This window comes from Monodon monoceros, unplaced genomic scaffold (genome assembly GCF_005190385.1).
Source record: "Monodon monoceros isolate NGI ecotype Baffin Bay Population unplaced genomic scaffold, NGI_Narwhal_1 Super_Scaffold_2, whole genome shotgun sequence".
NCBI classification, from domain to species: domain Eukaryota; kingdom Metazoa; phylum Chordata; class Mammalia; order Artiodactyla; family Monodontidae; genus Monodon; species Monodon monoceros.
The window spans coordinates 44,826,511-44,844,023 of NW_021703776.1; the positions used below are offsets into that span (position 1 = coordinate 44,826,511).

Consider the following 17,513-nt stretch of genomic DNA (forward strand, 5'->3'; position numbering starts at 1 on the left):
CTTGTTTTACATTAATAAAAAAAATTCTAGTCCTCTTGATGTACTTGTTTGCTATGAAATAACTCTTTAAAATGATAATCTAACACTTTGTTACTCTGATCTTTTTCAAGCCCTTATTGAATTTCTGGCAACTCAGAAGTTCCAATATATGCTTAGTTTTTCAGTTCTGAAACTGAGTCCTTGTAAAGCTAAGATCCTCTGCCAAGTTCATGATTAACCTCTCTATCCAAAACTTTATTCCCTTTCTTGTCCTGTACCTGTTCCCCCTCAAGATTGAAGAGTATCAAAGAAAAGGGGGGATTGAAACCAAGCAGAACCCTGCACAGCCCTACTGGGTACAAAAGCCTCCTAGATATTCCTGGAGTTCCAAAGGGAAGATTCAAACAGTTACTAATTAGGGAAGTGTGGAAATGCCAAAACAAAGGAAAAGCAGTACAGAAACAATAATGCAGTGATAAAGCAGAGTCCTAGTTCCTCTCAAGGAATATACATAGCAATCTGATATATCTTTGAGTTCATTTATAGGAACTAAGTCCCCCCATCCAGGTGGAAGACGGTAACTTCAGGCTGAGCACAAACACATAGACCCCAGACTGGTTGGAACCAAAAGGCTGATGACTGGGACTGGTGGAACACCACACTATTACCTCACCACCAACCAATTAGAAGAAAGGCATGCATCCTGCAGCCCTCTCCCCAAAATTTGCCGTTAAAAACACTTCCCTGAAGACCATTGGAGAGTTTGGGTCTTTTGAGCTGAACTTCTGTACTCCCTGTTTGGCCTTTGCAATAAACCTTTCTCTGCTCCAAACTCGACATTTCAGATTGTTTGGCCTCACTGTGCATCGGGCACATGAACTTGGGTTCAACAGCAGTTCCATTGAGATTTTAGAAAATATCCCCTTATAAATCCTTGCACACAGTTGGTAGGAAAATTTGCAAAATAGTGTGGCTACTATACAAAAAATTATGGCAATTCCTCAAAAAAATTAAAAAGAGAGTAACCACGTGATTCAGCAACCCAACTTCTGGGTGTTTATCCAAAAGAATTGAAATCAGGATCTTGAAGAGATTAGCACTCCTATGTTCATTGCAGAACTATTCCCGATAGCTAAGGATGTGGAAACAACTTAAATGTCCACAGATAGATGAATGGATAAAGAAAATGTGGTATGTACACACAATGGGATACTATTAAGCCTTCCAAAAACAGGAAATTCTGCAGTATGTGACAACATGGATGAACCTTGAGGACATTATGCTAAGTGAAATAAGCCAGTCAAGAAAGACAAATACTGCATGATTTTACTTCTATGAGGAAATCTAAAGTAGTCAAATTCATAGAAGCAAAGAGTGGGGGGTTGGTTGCCAGGGGTTGGAGGGAGGGAAAAATGGGGAGTTACTAATCAATGGGCATAAAGTTTCACTTCAGCAAGATACATAAGCTCTAGAGATCTGCTGTATATCATCATTCCTATAATTAACAATAATGTATTGTACACTTAAAAAAATTTTAAGAGGGTAGATCTCTTGTTGTGTTCTTATGTTAATAAAATAAAAATTAAAACATCAAATTATTAAAATAAAAATCAATGTTCCATTGCTGAAAAAAGTATGCCATTACATTACAGTGCGTAGTTGAGGATTTATTTAAGTAAAATGGTAATGTAACCATCTAAGCTAGTCTCCTTATCACTTTACATGCTTTGTCATCACATACAGCAAATATTCTGGGGACGTGATTTTGGTATCTCTTTAAGATATTTAATAATAATGTTCCTGAACTGACCTACTGGAATATTTAAGTGGAGAAAATATCAGGACTCCTAAATATCAAAGCTGCTCTTAAAGAATAAAAATGTAACCATTGTGGATGTTTATAAAGAGCTGATACAGATTCTGGAAGCAATTTCCGGAGCTCTAAGGGTATAGTGAATAATGTCAACATCGTGGAACTAAGTCCATAAACCTCAAGGTGACTCCTTTGGAAAGGAAAGAATTCATCTGATGGATGGACCATGGTTCAAAAAATTTTCCCTAGTTTCTGGGACTACATTTGCCTTTATGTTCATTGATGATTTCTCAAGTGGTTGTGACAGGACAGTGTGGAAATGGAGGCTTGGGACCAAAGGGAGGCTTGAGGCACTTATTGCTCAGCTGGAAAAAAACTGAGAATTAGAGTGATCAAAATAAGATTCATAAGCATGACCTTGGTTCTTGAAACTTGCCTTCTTTATCTTCCCATAGCCAGATCCTTCCATCATTAAAACCTAGATTAAATACCACCTCATCTTTTATTCATTCATTTCTTTTTTCCCCCATTCAGCAAGTATGAGCACCTTCTATGAGCCAGCACTATTCTAGATATAAGGGTTTACTAGAAAGCCAGAGGGAAATGGTATCTGCCATCACAAGGCTAATCACACTTTATTTGTATCTCTCTTATGGCAATCACTACATATTATTTGGGCATATTATTATTATTTGGGCATATCTCATCCTCCCATAAGACAGTGAGGGCTTTGATGTCAGTATCACCGTCTAATTTACTTATCACAATGTTTTACAGCTAAAAGACAATTGACAAGTGGTGAATGAATGGACAGTGAATGAATAAATAGGTGAGTGAATGAACCAATTTTTCTGACCTATTATGCCTGAGTAATGCAACATAATTTTTACTTTTCTGAATTGGTACAAAAGAAACCCAACCTCCATCATTATGGGTTGGAGTCGCATAAAATAGGCATCAAGGAAGCCATTACAATGGAATTTTTAAAAATCCAAATGTATTTCTGTGGAATTATAGAATACATTTTCATAGCCTAACATAACTGAATCAGGATTTTAAAAAGGCTACAAATGCAGAATGATGTATTTATGTAATAGAATTATTACCTATTTAGAAGAGGCCATTAATGTGTATTAAGAAAGAATACCACTATATGAAATAGCCATAGAGGAAGTTTTTTAACTTCCTTAAATATTTCTTTATGCAAAATAATGACTCAATAAAGTAAAGATTAGAAATTAACTCCATACTTTGGTTTATTTTAGAAAATAGTTTTCTTACATGTACGTAAACTAGCTTTGAGGAAGATTACACTGGAAAATATTTTAAAGAATCGAGATTAATACAAAGTTTAGGGAATTGACGGAATGTAATACCTGCTGAAAATATCCCCTATTGAGGTACATTCTCTCCTATTTGAGGAGTTGTCAATTTGGGGTTTATTTCTCTCTCTCTTTAGCTTTTAATTTCTTCCCATAATTTTTGCCCCAACAACTGTCTTCCCACCAACAGTGTACAAGGGTTCCCTATTCTCTGCATCCTAGCCAACACTTGTTATCTCTTGTCTTTTTGACGACAGCCATTCTAACGGGTGTGAGGTGATATCTCATTGCGGTTTTGATTTGCATTTCACTGATGATTAGTGATGTTGAGCATCTTTTCATGTACCTGTTGGCCATCTGTATGCTTTGTTTGGAAAAATGACTATTCAGGTCCTCTGCCCATTTTTAAATTGTATCATTTGGTTTTTGTTTGTTTGTTTTGTTTTGTATTTTATTTTTTTGCTATTGAGCTTTATGAGTTCTTTATGTATTTTGGATATCAACCCCTTATCAGATACATAATTTGCAAATGTTTTCTCCCATTTCACAGGCTGCCTTTTCATTTTGTTGATAAGTTTGATGTAATTCCAATTGTTGATTTTTGCTTTTGCTGCTTGTGCTTTTGGTGTCATATCCAAAAATCATTGCCAAGACCAATGTCAAGGAGATTTTTCCCTATGTTTTCTTCTAGGAGTTTTATGGTTCGAGGTCTTACATTTAAGTCTTTAATCCATTACAAGTTATTTTTTGTGAGAGGTGTAAGATAGGTGTCCAATTTCATTTTTTTGGCCGTGAGTGTCCAGTTTACCCAGCACTATTTATTGAAGAGACTATCCTTTCTCCATTGAGTATCCTTGGCTTCCTTGTCAAATATTAGTTGACTATGTGTGTGGATTTCTTTCTGGGCTCTCGATTCTGTTCCATTGGTCTAGTATCTGTTTTTGTGCTGGCATTATATTGTTTTGAATACTACAGTTTTGTAATATAGTTGGAAATCAGGAAGTATGATGCCTCCAGCTTTGTTCTTCTTTCTCCAGATTGCTTTGGCTATTTGGGGTCTTTTGTGGTTCCATACACATTTTCGGATTGTTTTCCCATTTCTGTGAAAAGTGCCCTTGGAATTTTGATAGGGATTACCTTGAATGTGTAAATCACTTTGGGTAGTATGGATATTTTAACAATATTAATTATTCCAATCCATGAGCACAGACTCTTTCCCCATTTATTTGTATCTTCTTCAGTTTTTTTCATTAGTGCTTTATAATTTTCAGCGTACAGATCTTTTGCTTACTTGGTTAAATTTATTCCTAAGTATTTAATTGTTTTTGATGCTATTGTAAATGGGATTGTTTTCTTTATTTCTTTTTCAGCAGAATAGTTGTTATTATATAGAAATACAAGGTTATTTTTGTATGTTGATTTTGTATTCTGCAACTTTACTGAATTTGTTAGTTCTAACAGTCTTGTGGTGAAGTCTTTAGGGTTAGGTTGGTCTTATTAAATCCTGTCCCATGACTAATGCAGCGTTAAGTTCCCTATAACTTCCGAGAATCAGAACTGTGAACAATTCTCAGAATTGTTTTGACAATAGTTCTACAAGTAGTGGAACTTTGACTGACCTTCATCAATCTAACATGTGAATTCTTTAGGCTATCTGCTCTCCTGCAGAACAGCCATCTTGAGCAATTCACCTGTTGTGATGGTTTTAATAAAGGCTTAAGCTAACAGCTTTTAGGTGGTTTTTCTTCTTTCACAAATTCATAATTTGGCTGAATATTATTTTCCTTAAGAACCTTTAGATTTTGTTTTTGGACCTCATGGCACCCAGTATTGCTGATGAGAAGTCCGTTCTGCAGTGGTCAATTCCCTATTCTGGGGTTAGCACCTTCCTTTGCAGTCTCTGCATTTTCCTGCCAGGACCATGGCTTACAGCTGTGGCTTCCCTGTGCTTTCTTTTTCCAGAAACTGTGTAATTTCTGGTCCACCAAAAGTCCTTTCTCTGTTTTTCACAAATCCCAATGTAATTATTAATTTCTTTTAAAAATGTATGTACCTTTTAAAAATTCTTATAATGATTTGGTGTTAAAAGGGGAGATTTCAGCATGTGCTCAAGTTGAAATAAGATTAATTTTGTTTGTTTCTTTTGATGGATCCACATGAAACTATATCCTTCGGGAGTAGAATTGGTGTTCAGATAAGGACTTTTATTTTTACTCTCTACATTTCTCTATTTGAATTTCTGCTTATGAGTTTCCTTTTGATTCAAAATAAGGGGATACTTGATGTATCGAGCATCTTCCTTTTCCACCTCCCAATGTGCTCACCAGCTTTCTCCACCAGCTTTGGTGCCCTGTCTGTGCAGCTTTCTAGTGTGGACAGCACCCACAGCTCTGAGCCCTTTGTTTTCTGGGTGGGTTTACCCAATGGAGGCAACAAGAGCAGATCAGACAGGGGGAGGAGATTGAGGTTGGGGCATTTATACACTGACCTCCCCACTCTCTCCCCCATACTGATTATCCTGTGTTGGTTCGTCCTCCCATGAAGACAACAGCTGCCAGGTGGCCCTTGGCACATAGAGACCCTCACTTCCTCATCTTGATCCCTCAGGCCTAGGGATCACAGTGGCTCCAAGGACGTTAGCCTGGAGACCACATTCCATTGCTGGCTTCTCTACATCCTGCCCACACCTTTGTGATTAGTCCCTTTATTAAATCTTCCTCTAATGACTCAGCCTGAGTGTCATTTATTTTTGCTCTGGATCCTGACCAAAACAAAACCAAAATCAAAAAACAAACCCCAAACCAAAGCAATATTGTGGTAACTTAACTATACAGATTGATCTTTTTGCTGTTTTGTAACAGAGTAAAAGTATTTTAGAAAGAATATAGGTGAAGAAAACTCATTTTAGTTGAAGGAAGTATGCCACAGAGGGGAAGTAACAATAAATATTTCATGAGTACAAACTTCAAGTTGAAGTCACTCTCTTTCCTGCTCAGCGGTTGCTAGGTTTCTGGGCCGGGAGGGAGAGCAGACAGGGGTGTGGCCTGGCAGACAATGGTCTTCACCCAGCACTGTTCAATCCTGCTGCAGAGATTTATAGAATCTCAGAGAGGGATGGGGCTGTGGGGACTGTCTAGTGCAGTGATGCACAGCACAAGGCGCCACTCTATTTGTGAGATGGCCCCAGATTTAATTTGTGTGGTAACTATTTAGAAACTACCCATGCTGCTACCACTTCTTTAGTGTGTCTATAAAAACCATTTTAGTGGCTATCATATAGTGCTAATTTTCTCTTTGGGGATTTTGGAGAGTAGCTCACAATGGCATCAGGTAACATTCACAGAATGCTTGCTGTGTGTCAGAGATGGTGCTCAAAGCTTGACATGCATCACGTCCCATGACCCTCACCTAGGCTCCACCTGGCTACTGTCCACTGTGTAGAGTGGTGTATGATAGTAGTGGACAGCACCATTAGTCCAGTTTTACTGATGATGAAAACAAGGCAGAAAGAAGTTAAGGGACTTGCCCTCATCACACAGCCATTAAGTGATGGAGTAGTTTGACTCCGAACCCCGCACTCTTATCCATTACATGGTTCCTTCCTGGTGAAACACCTATGCAGAAAAATATATGTACATACAATGCAGAAATACTGCTTTGTGCCTAAAAACATACCATATATGTTGTTTCATGTCACTAAACACACCATAATGCCATTTTAAGTGATGTCATAGTATTCAATTTTGTCACTATGCCAGTTTGCTTCATCAATCTCATTGTATTTCTGCCTAATAATTCCCTTCTAATCCTGACTCCTCTCATATTATAATCTCCGACCCCAACATTTCTTTGAGCTTCATATCCTCAAATGTAAAATGATGATAATAATAATACTTCCTTCAATGAGTGATTAAATATATATTATGAAGCTGTTATTATGATGATGATTCTATGTTACAATTATTGTTATTATTAAATAGAACATCAAACATTACCGTTGGGGAATGGGGTTCTAGGTGACTCTGATTTTCTCCTTTTGGCTTATCATAATATAATTTGTAGCATTTAAATGTATTGTGTAAGAAGGAAAATTAGTTCATTGGAGTTTTTTGAACAAATTATTCATTTAAATATATAAAGATTAAAATATGCTTTAGCGCTCCTGTCCCACAAGTGTTTGTTTGTTTGTTTGTTTTTGCGGTACGCGGGCCTCTCACTGTTGTGGCCTCTCCCGTTGCGGAGCACAGGCTCCAGACGCGCAGGCTCAGCGGCCATGGCTCACGGGCCCAGCTGCTCCGCGGCATGTGGGATCTTCCCGGACCGGGGCACGAACCCGTGTCCCCTGCATCGGCAGGCGGACTCTCAACCACTGAGCCGCCAGGGAAGCCCCCCACAAGTGGTTTTAACGTTGATCAACAACAGTCACCAGTCCGGAATAAACTCACAGAGTTTTATTTCACTGAGCAATGCTTGTCCTGAGTTGTTTTACCACTTGTCAATATTTCACACTCTCTTATGCAATCAGAAGATGATTCCAAGGACACTTAGCAATGCTTCCCCTTAAATAAATACACAAGAGCTTCCCTCTGATTGCCCTGTATTTCTGATACACGTGCTTCTGCTGGAGTGTTAAGGGCACTAGCAATTCACAGGCAGTCCTTAGATATGCAAGAAAGAGGCTCTTATCTTTGTTATGGGGGTGATGCCATATTATCAGCTCTCTATCTTTCTGTATCATCCTCCAGTGACCTTTGTGAGAGTTTGGTTTGGTGTCTTGATTCTAGTGAGACTCAAACGCTGCTGCATTTATTCCTGGGCTTTAAACACTGCTGAAATGGTAGTGTGCTGATGTTTTGCACAACAAGGAAATAACCAATGAAATGCATCTTTGAAATAGATTATCCTACGTATAAAAGGGAATCATAAGCACATATAAACAGAATTGAGCCTTAACTGTTTTGGGGACCAGAATGTAATTGTTTTCTCCATGAATGATCCTGTGCCAAAAGTGTGTGTGTGAGAGAAACTGGGATTACATTTTGGTCATTTTCCTTAAGAAAGAGAGATTTAGTAGTTTTCTGTTTCAGTATTTAGCAGCCAAAAACAGCTTGGAACATATTTCATCTACTAAAAGAAAGGTTGCTGATTTGACATAAATGTTAATGAAAGAATAAGACCCAATTCTCAAGATATTTTTTCTTTTATTTAAAATGTAAACTATCACAACACATTGTACAATAAAATAAAGACCTTAGAATCACATTAAAACTTTTAAAACATCTCTATATAGTCACAAAAGATGAAACATGCTGCAGGGATACAAACACAGTTTGGTATCAAGTCTCAGTACACTTTCACCATGAAAACAAACGGAGAAGCTCAGCCTATCTGTGAGTTTCCTTTCTTTAGTAGTAGCTGATGTGACTGCTGCCAACAAAGAGAAATGGTTTCTTTCTTTGGAGACTATATCTCTGATAGGCTTTTACAACTTCATTGAATACTGTGCTTTGTTGAGAAATTACCACTGACTTCTACTTCTGAGCGAGTTGTCATATTAGAATTACAACACGCTTTTACAACACATATTGGCACAATATGAAAAATAAATACTTTTTGAGTTTTCAACTCAAAACAACAATTATTATTAAATAAATAATTATTCCTCATAGCGCATGTCTCATTTTATCTTGCCTTGGCCATTGACACAAATGAAGCTCAATGAATAATACATTAGGTAGTTTATTTATGTCTTCTTTCATAATTCTGCATTGCACTCCTTTCATAAGCCACTGAGAACAAAGATAAGGTAAAGGGTTTGTTAAGAAGATTCACTGACACAGTTAAACAAAGTTCAAGGCATACAGAAATTTATTTTAAACTCATAATTACTCTTTTCACTCCATTGAAGTATTTCTAAGAGTCTTATTTGCACATCTTCCAATCGGGCCTCAGTCTTTATCCTGATTGGAAGTGATCTGTCCACAGAATTCTTGGTTATTTTGGTCATCCTCATAGACTTGGTGCCCCCAAAGTGTATTTCCACAGTATACTGCAACATTGATTCTCCACAGCTTTCTTAAGCAGTGGCGGACACCATGGTGATTTATAGAAAGGACAATGCCTAAAGTAAACAGGAATAGTAGGAGGATGAAAGCAAAATGTGGGACTTTTATTCTAGGACAGAGTCAACCAACTACAGGCCATGGACCAAATCCAGCCCACTATCTTTTCTTGTAAATAATGTTTTATTGGAACATGACCACACCCATTAATTTATGTATTGTCTATGCCTACTTTAACATTAAAATGGAAGACCTGAGTAGTTGCTACAGAGACTGCATGGCTCACATAGTCTAAAATGTTTACTATCTGGCTCTTTACAGAATAAGTTTGCTGATTTCTGGTATAAGGGTACCTAATGGTGTGAGGGTCTCTTCCTATCTTGTGGATTCCTCCCAATGATACATTGTCCTTGAGACTAAAAACAATCTCATTGTCTATAAGTAGGGCAACTGAGCCATCTAAATACAACATAGTTTAACTTACCTCCTAGCACCCTAATGGCCTGTGAAAGATTAATCACTGCTTCCAAAGGTATTTAACATATAGCTAGCAAGTAACTTAAGTACTTTGACTATATGGACAGAAAAAAGTACCAAATTACATTATATTATATTATATTATATTATTAAATATAATTTCAAAGGGGTCTGCAGCCACAAAAGGGTAAGGATCAGATTGCTGTGATCAAAATACTTAAGTATATATTTTCATCATTTTATCTAATACTTTATACGCTTAGATTTACATTGTAGTCAAACTACTGCGCTTTTAAAAATTCAGTATGCATGTATAAAATACTGAATTTAAATAGAAATAGTAGAAAGAATTGTGAAAGACATGTAGGAATCATAGGTTCCACTTTAAACAATTTTCTCAGTGAGAAGGATATGATGAAAGAGTAGGTAGGTGAAGCCTCCAGTGTTATCACTTTCCCCTTTTACCACTGAGCAGGTTCTCATTAGCATCCAAGATTCCCTTAAGTGAGGTTAACAATAAGGAGAATGTTTTATGTCAATCATGCACACACTTCTGGGGTGGAATAGTCTGAGGCCCAATCTTGGCAGTTCTGAAGGAAAGAAACAGTCCATTTCTGACCCTGGTTTGTTTGTAGGAGGAGGAGGGTGATCAGCACAAGTTCAGTTCCTGACAAGCTTTCGGTAACATAATGTTGTTCCTCAGAGAAGGGAAGGGAATGCGAATGTAAACTAACCAAAGACATTAGTGATTGAGCTGAAATACAATGTTCTCTTAATTGGAAGCAGAGTTTCTTACCTGGTCCTTGAACCCTCTAAAACCATATGTAAATGTTTGTGTGTATGAGCTGATAAGGGTTTCTCTGGGAAGACACTTTATAGATTACTCAGATTGTCAAAGGGGTCTGTGACCACAACAGGGTAAGGATCGGATGGCTGTAGAAGATGTCTATGATAACCTTGCTTCAACTGATTATATGAAAAGGTACCCGATTGGGTATAAATTACATGCTTGCCCATTTTTTCCTTTTATATTTTCTTAACTAAAATGGAGGAGCAAAGATTTAGTCATAAATTGACTCTGATTCATACAGTGATTCTATTTAATATCATCTATAATTATATTATTTTAAGTACATTTAATAGCATCTAATTTGTTCAAATTGCACATATCTATATTATTTGTAAAGTTAAGCATGTTCTGAAACCTTTTATCAATTCTGAAAATGGAAAGTTGTTGACTGGTGTGATTATCAAGAAAACCACAGGTATATAGGGGCTAGTGTACACTTCTGATACAAATAAAGCCAGTGTGGTTTAAACTTATATTCCATTTCCAAAAGCTGGAAGATAATACATACTAATAAAACAACTTTAGTTTTTCATTAGGTACACTGGTAACTTCTTTAAAATTTAAACTTGAGAAGCCTCCAAATTACTGACGAAGAAATATAAATGTAGTGTCTAAATCTGGAAGGTAGAGAACCAATATAAATAGGAGGATACCTTGGACTTCCCTGGTGGCGCAGTGGTTAAGAATCCGCCTGCCAATGCATGGGACATAGGTTCGATCCCTGTTCCGTGAAGATACCACACGCCCAGGGGTTGACAGAACTAAGCCTGCGCTCTAGAGCCCTCAAGCCACAACTACTGAAGCCCCGTGCGTCTAGAGCCTGTGCTCCGCAAAAAGAAAAGCCACCGCAATGAGAAGCCTGTGCACCGCAACGAAGAGTAACCCTGCTCACCGCAATTAGAGAAAGCCCGCGTGCTGCAACGAGGGCCCAATGCAGCCAAAAATAAAATGAAATTAAAAAAAAAATACTAGGATACCTCATTTTTGCATGACTTTTTCAGATTAATTAAGCCAGCATATCTTACTTACAGATTTTCAGGAAACCAGAAATATTCTAAATGGATAAGACAGGTGATGATTACTTTCTAATTAATTACATGATTAATATTTTAATTCTAATTTCACTGAAGGTAAAATAAAGAGAATTTGAATAGTTTCAAATTAAAACTACGAACTATAAGGCCTGAATGAGCTTAACAAAATATCAGTTTCTATGAAAATGATACAGGGGTTATTTAACCTTAAAAATACTGTTATGGGGGCTTCCCTGGTGGTGCAGTGGTTGAGAGTCCGCCTGCTGATGCAGGGGACACGGGTTCGTGCCCCGGTCCGGGAAGATCCCACATGCCGCGGAGCAGCTGGGCCCATGAGCCATGGCCGCTGAGCCTGCGCGTCCGGAGCCTGTGCTCCGCAACGGGAGAGGCCACAACAGTGAGAGGCCCGCGTACCACAAAAAAAAAAAAAAAGAAAATACTGTGATGAATGAGTTAAGAAATTAGAGTTTTCAGATATATGCATATGGAATTTACATAGAAGATAGAAATTAAAGAAAAGAAAGGAAATATGCAGGCTTTACATCAAGTGAAAGAGTTGTTCAGACTTAAACTGGGTTATGAGGAGAATTGTGGCATTCCTTCTCTTTAAGGGTTTTATAGCCAGAACTGATTATAACCCTCTAGGAAAATTTGATTGTGTTCGTTTTTGAAGGCATTGGAACAGACTATGTTACTCTCCTAGTCTTAAACATTCACCAGGAGGTTTAGAGTTTGAGCTTCTATAATATCATTAAGAGCAAGTGATTTGTAAAAATGGATTTGTTTGTTTTTATTTATTTATTTTTGTGTTGGAATACTGTCAGATTTAACCTTTTGTAAGACTTTCCAATTACCTTGGTAACAAGTAAAATTATCAGTCTTATCTCCCCCATCCCCCATCCCCCTTAGTTCAGTAAGGTTAAATGTGGCTTATTGAACAGATGTAAGGGAAAGGGTATTAGACTAGCCCAAAGATTCAGGTTAGGTAATGATTAGATGCGGCAGACACTGGGAGTTTGAGAAGGATAGATTGATATTGTGGTGATATTAGCTCAATCATCTATAAATCCATTCTTGGATTTATTTATTGCAATTAGATTTTTTCAACATAAATACTAATTTTAGTTTTATTATTCCTGTTTAATACTTTGAAAAGAATGCCTTAGAGAAAATAGAAGTAGATTTAAGGTACTGTTTATTTGCAGTCATGGTTTTATACATACCAGAATTTAAAGCTCTTTTGCCCATTAGTCCAACAAAGGAATCTGTTTTATGCCCTGGAAAAATACATTTAGGGGTATTTTAATATGTATATCTCTGAGGAAATAAACTGTTATAACTAGTACCAAGAAAAAGCAAGCTTCTAAATATATGCCTATATAATAAATATATAATTATTTCAAGTTTTGGTGAGCCTGAAGAAATAAAGATTCCTAGTAAGTCTTATAAATGACACTAAATAAAAATAATACAGTGAAAGCACTTTTCTCAATTCTATATCTAAATATTAGCAAGTACACTTTATTCATATTGTATTTTATCTGTTTATATACAAATGTTTTAAATATTGCTATTTGAGCTAGCTTTGATGTTTAGGGAGTCAATTTCACATTTGTGTGACAGAAACATCAAAGCTTATTTCCTCATATTACTGAATATGTTGTATTTCTCAGGAAACTGAAGCTTAGTTAAATCAGATTCCTATACCTGATGATTATAAACTTCTAAAGTTCACTAGTGCTATTTTATTGGATTTTAAAAAATATTTCTTTTGGAAAAAGTACGTTAGTTTTGACATTAATAAAGTACATTTATTTTCATTACATGGAATTTTGCTATATATAATTCCCTTGAAAGTCAAGTCCTGAGAAAGTAAATATGAATAAGATTTATTTATTTTCAAAGATGAAGCCTTTGGAAAGGATTATTATTTTAACTCTAGTGGGAGGATGTCTCTTGGTTTATACTATATTAGCTAAGAACACAGCTGCTATCTTAGTGTGGCCTCTACTCTGATTCCAGTGAATCAAAATCCAAGTTGGAGTAAGTGAGTGGACCTTGGGATAAGTGAGTGTGATTACGATGGACCCCTGGTACTTTCTACAACTTTATCTATATTTACCTTTAGTATGGATTCTCAGACATTCACTCCATCCTCTTAATTGGCTGCTGGATTACTCTAGTAAATGATCATCATGGAATCCAGCATACTAAAATGAACTAGGAGATGCCTATAACTGCTTGGATTTTTGTTTTTGCTTTTGTTTTTTTCAGTGGAAGTGGTGGGGTGGGGATGAGGGGAGAGGAATGTGTGGTGGATTTTTACCCCTAGGATTGAAATTCTTATCTTAAACTAACAATTTACAGGAGTTAAAGGATTCCTTCCTCCCTCCCTCCCTTCTTTCCTTCCTTCCTTCCTTCCTCTCCTTCCTTTCTTTATTTATTATCTCAGTTTCTGTGGGTCGGGAATTCAGCGACAGTTCAGCTGGGAGTTAAAGGATTTTTAATATAATGCATCCTTTTGGTAAGTATGATATGTTTAAACAACAGAGCTTTAAACATTCATGTTCTGGATGTAATATGAGTCTGCTCCATTCTTAAATTGTGTTAATTAAAAATATTAAGTTCTACATTACAACAGAAAATAAGTTATTATGTAAAGTGGAATTCAATCTAATTTACATTTGCATATGATAAATGTCAAAATAATTTGGAACTTACTTTTATGAGAGAGCTGGCCATGTCCTATAGAAAGAAAAATAAAATTAACAAACACAATAGATTTGTTTTAAAGGAGCTATATCTTTTAAAGAGAATTATAAAATAGATTTTTAAAATAATGCAACATTTTCCATTCATGTACTATCCTGAGGAATATAGCAGAATCATAAATGCTATCCAAATTATTAATAATAAAAACAAAATATTTTAAACAAAAGGAATACTTTTAAGTGATTTATGTGGGCCACAGATTCAAACTCAGGTCTGTGAGACTCCTGAGGCCTGAACTGACTGGCCGTACCACCTCTGTTGTTTTCTTATAAGAGATACATCTTCAAGGCCGGTCAGCTTTGATGCTTGAGAGAGAGAGAGAGAGAGAGAGAGAGAGAGAGAGAGAGAGCAAACCCATCTCTTTATTCAATAGTCAACCAAGAATCTGTATTTCAGCCCACAAAAGACATTCTCCATTTTCATACATGTGCTTTCACAAGAGTAAAATAAAGATTTATAGAAATGTTTACCATAAAGAGCCTGTAACAGGGCCACCTGTTTTTCAATTGAGGAATCTGACAAGAGACGAATTGACATTAACTGTTTACACGTTCCACTGATGGTGTGAGAATTCAAGAAAAGGAAATATTTCTATCATGAGACACCGGCAGCTAAATCTAATCTAACCCCAGTGGTCTAAAGTCAGTTTTCCACATGGACTGAGAACATTCTGATATCCCCTGGAGGCCCAGTGCCTTCCTGTTCTTTGTCAGTTTGGATCCTTAGTCAAGGAAGCACTTAGCTTAAGGTTGGTTCCTGTTCTTGGTGGTTTGGACCGATCTCTCCCTCCCTCCGTGGTATGTGTGTGTTAGCGGGGTGAGGGCCAGAGTCGCGCTCCGGGAGATATACCCATTTTAGGGTGGAAATCTCTGCTCATAGATCAAGAGAGACTGCGTGCTCTGAGCATGAGCTAGGATTCCGGGGTGGGAGTGGCGGGGTGGGGGCGGTGCCCAGAGAGACAGAGAGGGTGATGGCTGCCCATCTCACCAGCATCCCGTTTGCCCATTAATCCGAAGAACTGCTGAGGCTTGGGTCTGCGGGCGATTCTCTGCAGAAGATGCTCAAAGGGCTCGGGCAGCTCCTCCTAGAGGACAGACGCACCGACAGGGGCGTGTAGGCAACCAGTGCAAGGCGCCGGCAAACTAGAGTCATTCTGGTGGTGAGCTCCAGCCTGGGGCAAATCTTGGCGGTGGGGACAGGCCAAGCCAGGGTTGGGGAACCAGCTCCGAGGCGTGAGGAGGCCGGGCCTCCCCACACCTGGGCGTTGCCTCTCTCCACTCCTCCCCGCCCAACTCGCGTCCGGCGCCGCCGCCTCCCCGAAGCCTAGCCCTAACCAGTTAGCTGGAGGCTCGTCGTCTCCAAGCCCTGCTCGCTTTCCCCTCTTTCCTCCCATCCCGGGGACCCTCACTCATCTGCCGCTCAGCTACAGGACTTTGTTCATCTCTAGCTCGGGCTTTGGAGGCTTCTCACCGCCCTAAATGCGCACAGGTGTGTGTGGGGGAATGGCGGGGGGAGGGTAGGGAAGGTGACAGCCCTTTACAAGCAACTAACAGTGCGCGACTTTCACTGTTCCGGCGGGGCGCGCTCTCTTGCGCGAATAGCCTGCGAGCAATCTAAAGGAAAACTTGCGGCTACGTCTCCAGGTCCGTAAAATAAAAGTCATGACAGGAAGTTAGCCTCCTACCCACCTGCGACCCTCCAAGCCCTCAGCACCTCGCCACTTGCCCCTGCTTTTGCCTGCGTCGGGCGCGCACTCCTCTGCCCCTGCCCCAGCATTTCCAAATGCCAGGTCCTTGCAGCTGGACCTGAGTCTCCGAAATCCGCGTTAGCAGGGGATGAAACCTTGTGAGGTTTCCAGTCTTGTGAGGATTCCGGGATCACCTGGGAGGGTATTATTCCTCCAGAGAGTTCCCGAGACCCGACGATGCAGCCCTCGGGAGGAAACTTGGTTCTTGGATGCAAAATCTCGTGTGGGACCCAGGGGATGGCGTTCCTCTACATCCCTCCCGGCGCGCCTCCACCGCCTCTGGTTGCGGTCCCGGTGCCCGCTAGGGTAACTAGGATGCTATCGCGGGGGGTAAGTGACACCTCCTAAGCCCATGAAGAACGGCGCGGGCCATCTTGGGACCGAGTCTCACCTTGATCTGGTCTCTGTCGGACCAGTCAGACCAATAATTCAGATCATCGTTGGCTCCAATTTCTTCTGCAAACAGTTGAGTGGAGGCGAGAAAAAAGACTGCCAAGGCCACGAGGATTTTCATGTCGGATTTCTGGGAAGAGTGGGGAGAAGAGGCAGAGGAGAGAAAAATATATAGATGTATTGAGGGTTTCTATCCAAGAGTTGAGACAGCAGAATTTTCGATCCCACAACGGAACTCAAGGTCGATTGAAACAAGATAAACCGCCTAAGGGCTAAAGTCCTGTCGGTACCCTTTAGGAAAGAGAATCAAGCCCTAAAGTTTCTCAAATCCTATTCTTCCTAGATCCCAGCTCCCCCAATCCCCAACCCACCAATCCACACCTTCAAGCCAGGAGGCTGTGCGGGTGGAAGACAAAGAGGGACAAGGCACTTGGGATACCCTTCTCGCCGCCGTCTCCCTGCCGTCTCCCCGCAGTCCCCCCGCGGTCCCTCAGCTCTCTCCCCGCAGTCCCTCGCTGCAGCGGCCCATCCAGCCCTGCTAGACGCCGCCTCGGAGCGGTGCGCGGTGCGGAAAGCCCACCCAGCAGGGCGCAGGCACTTACTGCGGCTGACCAGCCCTTGGGGTTCCTCGGCGGGTCGGAGCGCTCGCTGGGCGCTCGGCACTCTCTGTCGCAGCAGCTCGCGCTTTTGCCTGCTGGCTGCAGCGCGGTATTTATCCCAGGTTCGCTGAGCCTCGAGACCCACGTGACACGCTCCCCACGCGACTTTCTGCTCAATATTTAATTAGCCGCCTCCTCTCCTTTCGCTTGCGTCTGATTGAGAGTTTCCGAGACGGCAATCCGTCGGTGCGCATAACATCTGGACCCAATTGGGTTCGAAATGACGCAATTATAGGAAAATCGAGATCTCGCCATCCAATCCGCAGCGGCCTGTCTTCTTCCGTTTGCAGATCTGACGCCCCCTCCCCTCTTTTTCTTCAGAATGGGGTTCCATGACACCTGAGATTACTCATCAATATTGAACAAAGTGACTCATTCCTCAGACTTAGGCAACTTTTAAGTCCC

At 39.7% G+C, this 17,513-nt stretch overlaps 1 protein-coding gene across 4 annotated transcripts; it reads right to left on the reverse strand.

The window, feature by feature from the left end:
- Positions 1-7,998: 7,998 nt before the first annotated feature.
- Positions 7,999-17,312, reverse strand: TAC1 (tachykinin precursor 1). 4 transcript variants are annotated; one of them, XM_029233818.1, is made up of 7 exons: positions 17,052-17,309; positions 16,448-16,579; positions 15,297-15,393; positions 14,780-14,824; positions 14,259-14,282; positions 12,761-12,814; positions 8,299-8,903 (listed from the first exon to the last, which is right to left on the reverse strand). In XM_029233818.1, the coding sequence occupies exons 2-7, from the start codon at positions 16,568-16,570 to the stop codon at positions 8,854-8,856; spliced, it is 393 nt and encodes a 130-aa protein (XP_029089651.1). In that variant the 5' UTR covers positions 16,571-16,579; positions 17,052-17,309; the 3' UTR covers positions 8,299-8,853. The 4 variants fall into 4 exon arrangements, with proteins under 4 accessions (XP_029089652.1, XP_029089651.1, XP_029089653.1 ...); XM_029233819.1 differs by lacking the exon at positions 14,780-14,824 and having other exon boundaries at positions 7,999-8,903; positions 17,052-17,120; XM_029233820.1 differs by lacking the exon at positions 12,761-12,814 and having other exon boundaries at positions 17,052-17,312.
- Positions 17,313-17,513: the final 201 nt, after the last annotated feature.